At 39.0% G+C, this 9153-nt stretch overlaps 1 protein-coding gene across 1 annotated transcript; it reads left to right on the top strand.

Annotated features, from left to right (window-relative positions):
• The first annotated feature begins 162 nt into the window (after positions 1 to 162).
• endouc (endonuclease, polyU-specific C) lies at positions 163 to 3744 on the top strand. Its single transcript, XM_041939420.1, has 8 exons — positions 163 to 255; positions 490 to 546; positions 642 to 741; positions 819 to 930; positions 1033 to 1154; positions 2528 to 2640; positions 2794 to 2944; positions 3049 to 3744. Exons 1-8 carry the CDS (start codon positions 245 to 247, stop codon positions 3322 to 3324), a joined length of 942 nt encoding a protein of 313 aa, XP_041795354.1. The 5' UTR covers positions 163 to 244; the 3' UTR covers positions 3325 to 3744.
• The last annotated feature ends 5409 nt before the right edge of the window (positions 3745 to 9153 follow it).

Below are 9153 nucleotides of genomic sequence, written 5' to 3'. Positions count from 1 at the left end.
ATGAATAATTGCCATTATTGTATCTGCTGTTGAGGAATGTGCTTTGTAAAAGTGCGCTTGATCAATGAGACAAAGCGCCCTCTGGTGGCTGTGCAATTAAAACGTGGACGTCCGAGCGCCGTGTTTCAGATGTGCGCATGCGCAGTCAATGAGCGTTACTGTGAGACGTGGGTGGAGACTGGAAAGAGACCAGAGTACTCTGCAAAGGTCCGAGCTGAAGGAGTAGAGGCTTCCAAGAAGTAACATGGCTGCGAGGTGTGTAATTTTATTTTAGTCCAAAACTAATCTGAACATGAATTTCATCCCTGTGGACAAATCCAGTTTTGCTCCATTTTTGAAATTTATGGCAGTTTTCTAACTGTGTATATACATTACGTTTTTTACTGTTAGACAATAGACCTGATTAAACCCGAAGAGTTTTTCCCCACTTTTAGGTGTTTTTTGTATTATTGTTATTCATAAAAAATGTTTTGAATTTGTGTTGCACAGGTTCTGTGGAGTCCTTGTCCTTCTTACAGTGTTTCTCAGTGGACTGAATGCATCAAGGTACAGTAGCCAGTAGGAACATTTTTTTTACCATTTATTATGTTTGCCAGCATTTAGTTTTCTGTACTTTTTTCCTGCCTGACTTTGTGAAGCAGACCAGCTGTAAACCAGGAACTATCCAATATTTTCAATGAGCTGTGGAGGTTGGATGTGAATCGCATGACACCTGGGATAGACTACACAGTCTCTGTTCAGGTATGGATTATATTCTTATTTAGACGACATCTACTTTCTATTTTTACAAAGCTGTTCTCTGTGTTTGAACTGTCCAGGGTAGAGCTGGTTTTGTGAACCAGGGCAGCCATGTTGTACAGGATCATGCCTCACAGCCTCTGTTCTCCAACGTTAATGAGAGCAAACTGATGAACACAACCACCTTTTCCCGTAAGTTTCTCTCTAACAGACAGAAATATGTTTTCTCTGTCTGAGCCTAAAGGTTTGCAGACTTCGCTGTGATAAAATAAAAGTTTATGTCTGTGTCTGCAGGCTTCATCGGACTCCTGGACAATTATGAGCGGACCATAGGCGTGGCCGAACGAGTCACAACAGAGGAGCTGACAGAGACTAATCTCTTCCTGGATGCTGTCTTAGAGACAGAAGTCATGAAGGTGTGTTTGATATGTTTCAAACAGTTGCACCTAACAAGCCATGTGCAATTAACAGTTCTGTTGGTGGTTTCTATTACACGTCACAATTCTTAAACCAGTCTTAAACCAGTTTTCAGTCTGGATGCTTCAGGCCTCTCATAGTAAGAAGTTAATGTATACAACAAGTATGATAAGTTGTTTTATTCCCCACTGACCGTTTCCGGTTTGCTGTTTTCCTACATTTTGTGGTTTTGAGAATGCAGCTGTACTCCAGAGGGAGTTTTGTCTCTTCCTGCCTGCCTCACTGCAGCACTGAACACATAACTTCACACACACACACACACACACACACACACACACACACACACACACACACACACACAACATGTGTGTGAGAGAGAAAAAAAAAAACATCCGAAACATCTGTGTGCAGCTGTGGAATGCTGCGCTGGCCTGAGCGGTCTCCCAGAAGACGATCAGGGGAAAAATGAGAATGTGCAGTACTTGTTGTATTTTGGAAGAAAGACACATTTTGTCGATGGACCTGATGACTGGTTGCTATCAGGACTAAAACTAAAGTCGGAGCACTTCTTCTTCTCCAGAGGACAATTACACATTTCAGTATTTGGTTCCCTCTGTTAGTCAAGCTTGTTTGATTGAAGATAAAGAGGCTTCTCATGCCAACTGTTATGTAATCGTGGAAAAATGGCCTCTTTCATTATTCTTTATGTAATAATCAGGTTCACATACACATTCTTACACAGTACAGAGTGAGAGTGTGTGTGAGTAAAAACTGAGTATAAATGAACTGCTGTATATTAGGGCTTCAACTAACGATTATTTTTATTATCAATTAATCCATCAGTGATGTTCTTGATTGATCAATTAGTTATTCAGTCCAGAAAATGGTGAAAAACGTCAATCAGTGTTCCCCGAGCCCAAGATAATGTCCTCACGTCACGTTTTGTTCACAACCCATAGATATTCAGTTTACGGTCATGGAGGAGTGAAGAAACCAGAAAATATCAACATTTCAGAAGCTGGAGTCAGAGAATTTGGACATTTTTTCTTGAAGAATGACTTGAAACGATTAATCCATTATCAAAAAAAACTGTATATACAAGAGTAGCACTGTATTTAAACATTGTTTCAACTCTCAAGTATTTCCTCAGTGAGTGTCAGGACATTTGTCATACATGAAATAGCTTTGTTCCCTGCCATTAAAAGATGTTAGGTTTATTTTTCATGTTACAGTATATTGCATGCAAACATATGAACATCATGTTTTTGTCTGTGCAGGCTTATTTTTGCATTAAGTCAACACATGGGAGTTAAGCTGTCTTGCGCCAGCGTTGGGTTTGCATTGATGTACATGTCGTAAATGTTGTCCACAGCGGGCTCATAAGTACCTGGTGAGCAAAGGGCAGTCCAGCTCAAACCTGAGGCAGTTTAAGAGCCAGCTGCACTTGATCTGGTTCCACCTCTACCACCGACAGAGAAACATGGGGTGAGGTGCTGAACCATCCTGCCAAACACCAGCAGATGATCATGTCATTAAATCAGTGTGCGTACAGAAAGCAATTAAGGTTACTCAAACTGTGATTGTTTTGAAGTAATGTTTTGTTTTCTGTGGTATTTCTAAACTAAAAACATTCACCAGCCTCGACTCCTGTGGATTCGAGCATGTCTTTGTTGGAGAGACAAAATCTGCAACAGAAATCATTGGTTTTCACAACTGGATCCAGTTCTACCTGCAAGAAAAGAGCACACACTTGGACTACAAAGGATACAAGGCCAGGGACCATGACTTAGTAAGTATAACAGTTCACCAGATAAAACAAAGGCAGTTCTTTCTGTAACAACATAAACTGCTTCCTTCACTATCTGCCCACGAGTGTATCTGACTTGTCCACAGCCCGATCAAGACGACCACGTTCTGAACCTCCAGTTCAGCTGGCACGGTCTGGTGAAGCCCGTGGGCAGCGCCTTCATCGGGACCAGCCCTGAGTTTGAGATGGCGCTCTTCACCATCGTCTTCCTCATGAACACAGAGAGGAGCACCGTGGTGCTGGTCAACATTGACCAGTGTCAGATGGAGCTGGTGGTCATCAGACATGGACGCTCCCTCGGGACGGCGTACCCCAAACTGCTCAGCAGCAACAACAGACATCGCAGGCAGCACTCGCACTGATGTGAAGGATCCTCTGATACAAAGTGATACACACATCCTTATATTGTTCATGCCCAAGAACCTGAGGCACACATGCAGTGTACTTAAAACGCCATAGACCTGCTTAGTGTAGTGCAGGGCATAAATGTGTCTTTGATTATAAACATGATTTAATTTGTCATGAAAAGGTTTTTCAATAAACGTGATTGATGCTTTCACCAATAAAGTTCAGCCTTTATTACACATTTCATTTACTTTTCATAAAGCTCATGCCCAAGAATCTGAGGCACACACGCAGTGTGGTTAAAGCGCCACAGACCTGCTTAGTATAGTGCAGGGCATAGATGTGTATATGATTGTAAACTTAATTTGTCATGAAAAGGTTTTTCAATAAATGTGATTGATGCTTTTCTCGAATAAAAGTTTAACCTTTGTGACACATTTTATTCACTTTTTTGTCGTGATTGATTGAATTAAGTTGTATGTGGAGGAAATGCTCAAATCGTTCTCTGAAAGTGGCAGTAACGATGAAGCACTGCAATATATTAGATTATTGGTTCTCAGGTATCAAAAAATATTAACTGTGAGGAATGATTGCTTTCAGAGTGTGACATTATTGATGAATTAAAGTACAGTAGTATTTCAATGCTGCAGCTGGTCTTTTATTACTAACACTAAAAAATGACAGTTTCTTGTTAGAAAGTGGCTCCAATGAAAGCTGTTAACAGTGACATCTGTGTACACGCAAACCAACCAAATCCTGCATGAAAACTTAAATGTACACACTCACAAAATTGAAATAAATACAAGTACCAGAAGGCTTGTAACACCTGCCAATGTATGAATGCCCACAAACGTAATAAACCACAAACTTTATAAAAATACGAAGCTTTTAATGTTATAATCCTGCAAACATACATTTTCCACAAACGTAATAGCCGCTGCCTACTACAAACGTAACACGCGATTTCCCACAAATGTAATAACTGTTACGTTTGTAGAGATTTATTACGTTTGTGGGGAAGTGAAAATCTTCAACTTTCAATGTTGTAATAACTTCCCACAAATGTAATAATGCAATGAATAATGGCTGTTGTTGCTGTCTCCCTAACCCGCAAGCATCTCTCTCTCTCTCTCTCTCTCTCTCTCTCTCTCTCTCCCTCAGCGGTTATTAATTCAGTTAATAAACTTTTGGATTCTTGCCTGTTGACTGATAAGTGTTGTGTTTACAAATGAGTAATAAATCTAGATTTCTTCATAATTTCACAGGATTTTTTTTATTCAAGCGGTCTCCCTCTGTCAATTACATATAGTCTACGTCCTCTGTCAGTATCAGCCCTGTCAATAAACAGGTAGGGGGGAACCCTCCGACCGTACTTTTTTTTTTTTTTTTAACTTCTCATAGCAATCTGTAGACTGTTAATGTTGCAGAGGTGCAGTCATAGGTGGCAGATGAGGCTGAGGATAGGGAAGGCTAATATGAATAAAGAGAGAAAAATCTTCCTAAGAATTCATCAGAAAACTCACACCAAGTGAGTGGATGTGTTTTATAGCTTTGTTTTTTAGCTGAGTAACTTTATTGAGTTACTGACACCGCACCGCACACCGTGACGCCTCCTGACGCCCCCACAGCGTCTGAATGCACCGCCACAGCCACACTCATAGTCACAGCCTTAGCCACAGCCATAGCCATAGCCCCATAGTGAGTGTTAGTTGTTGTGTTTCAGGTAATTGTCTCCTTGGTTTGTCTTTGTCCTTTGTTTGCTACAATCCCTGAAAGTTTGTTTCTTGTCTTTGTTCCTGTCCATGACTTGTTTCATGTTAGTGTTCCACGGTCTTTAATGTTTGCCATAGTCCCTCAGTGAGTGTTATTTTGTCGCATTTTCATTGTTCATGTCCGTGTCTCTGTTAATGTCTGTGTTAACCCTCAGTTTGTCTGCGTTCATGTCTGTACCGTGTTCTCTGTGAGTTTTCCTTATATTGTTATTTCTATCGCCTAGTTTTGTAATTGTAGTAACTGTAGTAATAGCCGATTTTCAGTTCTTTGTTAGATTGCTCTTTGGTTTTGTTTTATTTCTTACTAGTGTTATTTTCCTCTGAGTTTTCAGGAGTGATTTTTGTTTCTGTTGTTTTGTTAAGTTCAAGGTCTTTCATAGTCGTTTGTTTCTTCCTCCTACTGGAGCATTTTCTGTTCTTTATTTTATTTAATTTGTTCTTGGTCTTGTCTTTGTCTATAGTCCTGTCACGTTTTGTGTTAGTGAGTTCTTGTGTTGTCTTTGTCTTGTCCCCAGCTCCATTGTGTCTTGTGTTCAGGTGTGTTCATTCCCTGTGTTGTTTCATTGTTGTGTGACTCCTTTTCCCATAGTGTGTCTTTAGTCATAGTTTTGGTTTTTGTTGTGCGAACTTTGTGTTTAATAAATTTGCTTATTTTTGAATCTACGTCCCTGTTGTGTCTGCATCTGGGTTCCCTCATAGTTCCCCTAAGTCCCCACTTCTTGACATGAAGGATTTATTTTGGAAGTAGCCTGTGCTATCACACTTATCCATTTTAGTCCCAGAAATGTTCCATTGTTATTAATAGGCTATATTTAATTTGTTTATGAAATGCACAGGTTATTTATATTTTGATTTATTCTAATGGTTCAGACATATGCCTGCTGTTTAGTGAGGATAAGGAATTTACAAGGAATATCCAGTTGGCCCCTTGTAGCCTGTGCATTCTTTTTTTTCATCAACCTCTTTGTTATAGCCTTCAGCCTGTTAGAGTTTGACAGTGTATAATTCACTCAATAAAGATGTTGAGAAATCTCGATTAATTGCTTATTTGTAAACACAACACTTATAAATAGATTCACACAGACACACAGGCATGTGTGTCTGTGTTAGCTGGATTCTGGATTCCATACCCATGGTCAGTAGCCCATTAGTAGGTAAGAACAACAACAATCAAACAGCAGCAACAGCCATTATTCATTGCATTATTACATTTGTGGGAAGTTATTACAACATTGAAAGTTGAAGATTTTCACTTCCCCACAAACGTAATAAATCTTGACAAACGTAACAGTTATTACATTTGTGGAAAATGTATTACGTTTGCAGGATTATTACATTAAAAGCTTCGTATTTTTATAAAGTTTGTGGTTTATTACGTTTGTGGGCATTATTACATTGGCAGGTGTTACACAAACCTAATCCAGTTTTCTGATTGTCTGAAATTCTGGGATGTTATAACATGTCAAAACGGGCAAGCCCCCAAGTAACAGTCCCAAAAGTGTCCCAGTGACAGTGACAGTGATCTACCACATGGCTAGTTTGGCATACCCCACCTTGAACAGGTCCTTATGCCCTTAAAATAAAGTACTAATTTCCTCATTCAAAAGTACATGTGACACAGACAATAAAAAAAAAACTCACATTTGTGGCTCTGACATCAGCTGGAATTCAACAGTTGCAGCAAATTTCTCCCACTCTGTACAGCCACTGCTAACTCGCTAGCTAACAATTAACGTTATGTCAAAAGCACAAGCAGCTAAACACTATACAGTGTTAACATGAATACTATTAAAACAAATAATAAACATTAATACACATACTTACAAGTGTTCGCTAACTATGAGTGTACACAGCTGTGAGATCTGACTTAACTGCATAAGGCCTTTCAGTACTATTCAGTGTTGATTGGTATGCATCCTGCATTAAAATCAAAAAGGATGCAGCAAGTTCACCGATGATGCATTCAGGGAACGCACTCTATCTTTTTCCCTGCTGATTCACAGTAAATAAAAAGTGTAATGAGTCTGTCTGAAATTCTGCCTATATCTGATACACCAACCTGCATGTATAGTGAGAAATTGTATTGCCTCCCATTCCCACAATCATCTCCCACTAAATTAGCACAGCTAACCAATGGAAGTTGGTACTGAGTTAAGGCAACTAAATCCAAAATATTTCATGTTTGTATGGAAATACAATTGATTTTTATGGATACATATCAACAGGTAATTTATTCTATTTTTTTTATTTTAAAAACCTACAGTATTAACAATTTATATTATTTGATCTGATCACTTTACCTCCACTTTACATGCTATACATGTTACATACACACTACTTCCTCCTTTTTTGACTAACTTCATGGTAATATATTATATAACGTGTGTGTGTGCGTGCGTGCATTCATATGTGAATGCATTATACCTGTGTAACTAAAGTATTCTTTTCATCTTTATAATTAGTACAATACTCTAGTGTTCATCTTTCTTGTTCATCTTTTTTAAAACTTTTTTCGAACTAGTTTTTCAGTTTTTTACACAACTAAACATTCCCTAACAGAGGACCTTATGAAAAGAAGACAGAAAAGACAGAAAAGAAATAAAGAAATAGTAAAGAATAAATAAAGAGAAAGGGAAAAAGAAAAAGGGAACACATATAAACAATGCATGTAAACATATAATTATATATATATTATGTGCTCCTTTTCGCTGAGCTCTGTTTCTATGCTGCAATTCCTTCTTCTTGTTCATCTTTGAATATATTTTACAGAGTCAGTTCCACCTCCAAATTCTTGCTTTGTATTTGCTTTATTTTATTTTGTCATTGCATTTATGGATTTTGTCATTGATTTGATTTCTCTTTACATCTATCCATTATCTATTTGTCAGGCCGAGACTGGAAAGAGGACTCAGGTGCAGAGTTACACAGCAACAGGCTTTATTTATTCACAAAAACCACCAAGGAACTCCTCGACAAGCGTGAGATCAAAAGCTATGAAATTACTCTTGGTAATTACTAATTGGACCAGACTGTGGTCAAGAGAAAACAGAACAAAAACTTGAATAACACAAAGCGCTTGGAGAAGAGGAATAGAGGCTATAAAACTTAAGAAACAAAAACCGTTCCAGAAGGAGGAGATGAAACAAGGCTATCAAAATTAACCGACGCAGGAAATAGACTAATACAGAAACCAAATTACACTCCGCTCTAAAATGACGGAGGACTATCACACTTATCACTGAAAAGAAGAAGAACAAAAGGCGCTCGCAAGGAGGGAAGAGAATAGACTAAGAGGGATTTACAGAATTAGATAAGAATCGTATCTAAGAAATATCTAGAAAGCAAAACAAAGGACTCTTAAACGCGAACAACAAAAACACTCTTAAGGAGGACTATGGATCAACAAGGAAATAACAAAGGAACACAAAAACTCAGAACTAGACTATGAAACTTTATCAAACATAAAACGCTCATGAGGAGGATCAATGGCTTACAAGGCGACTTGAGCTGTGGCTGTGGATCAGTAGTTGGCACAGGTGAAACGACCTTAGGACAAAAAACACACTGGCACGAGACAAGGGAGACGCAGACTATTTAAACACATGGAGGGTGATAGGCAACAGGTGGAGACAATAGGTAATCAGGCTGACGCACCAGTGACACATGGGGGAGGGCAAGTGCTCTGAAACGAGAGGAGTGTTAGGTTTACAAAATAAAACAGGAAATGACAAGACAAAAACCCCAGGACGAGACAAACCTCACCAAGGTGTGACACTATTGCTCTCATCTGACCAAACCCTAACCCTGGAGTGGGGTAGGAAACCAGAGCACCTGGAGAAAACCCACGCAGACATGGGGGGAACATACAGACTCCAGGCGGGAGGGCCCACCTCCTGTGAGGTGACAGCGCTAACCACTGCACCACCATGCTGCCCTTACATTTATAAATAGGGATTATGAGTCTATAGTAATCATTATGATACATATTCATAATTGATATTTACAAATTAATCACTTTTTTTAATTAGCTGAGCCTCGACTTAGGATTTAACACCACCATGTTTACATCTTAGA

The sequence above is a fragment of the Chelmon rostratus genome, chromosome 6 (genome assembly GCF_017976325.1).
Source record: "Chelmon rostratus isolate fCheRos1 chromosome 6, fCheRos1.pri, whole genome shotgun sequence".
NCBI lineage: Eukaryota > Metazoa > Chordata > Actinopteri > Chaetodontiformes > Chaetodontidae > Chelmon > Chelmon rostratus.
The sequence above is the reverse complement of the archived record's forward strand: the minus strand, read 5'-3'. Positions and strand labels throughout refer to the sequence as shown.

Coding starts and splice junctions, on each gene's coding strand:
- endouc (XM_041939420.1), top strand. Junction 547..641: donor AGTGGACTGAATGCATCAAG/GTACAGTAGCCA, acceptor TTTGTGAAGCAG/ACCAGCTGTAAACCAGGAAC. Junction 1,155..2,527: donor TAGAGACAGAAGTCATGAAG/GTGTGTTTGATA, acceptor TGTTGTCCACAG/CGGGCTCATAAGTACCTGGT.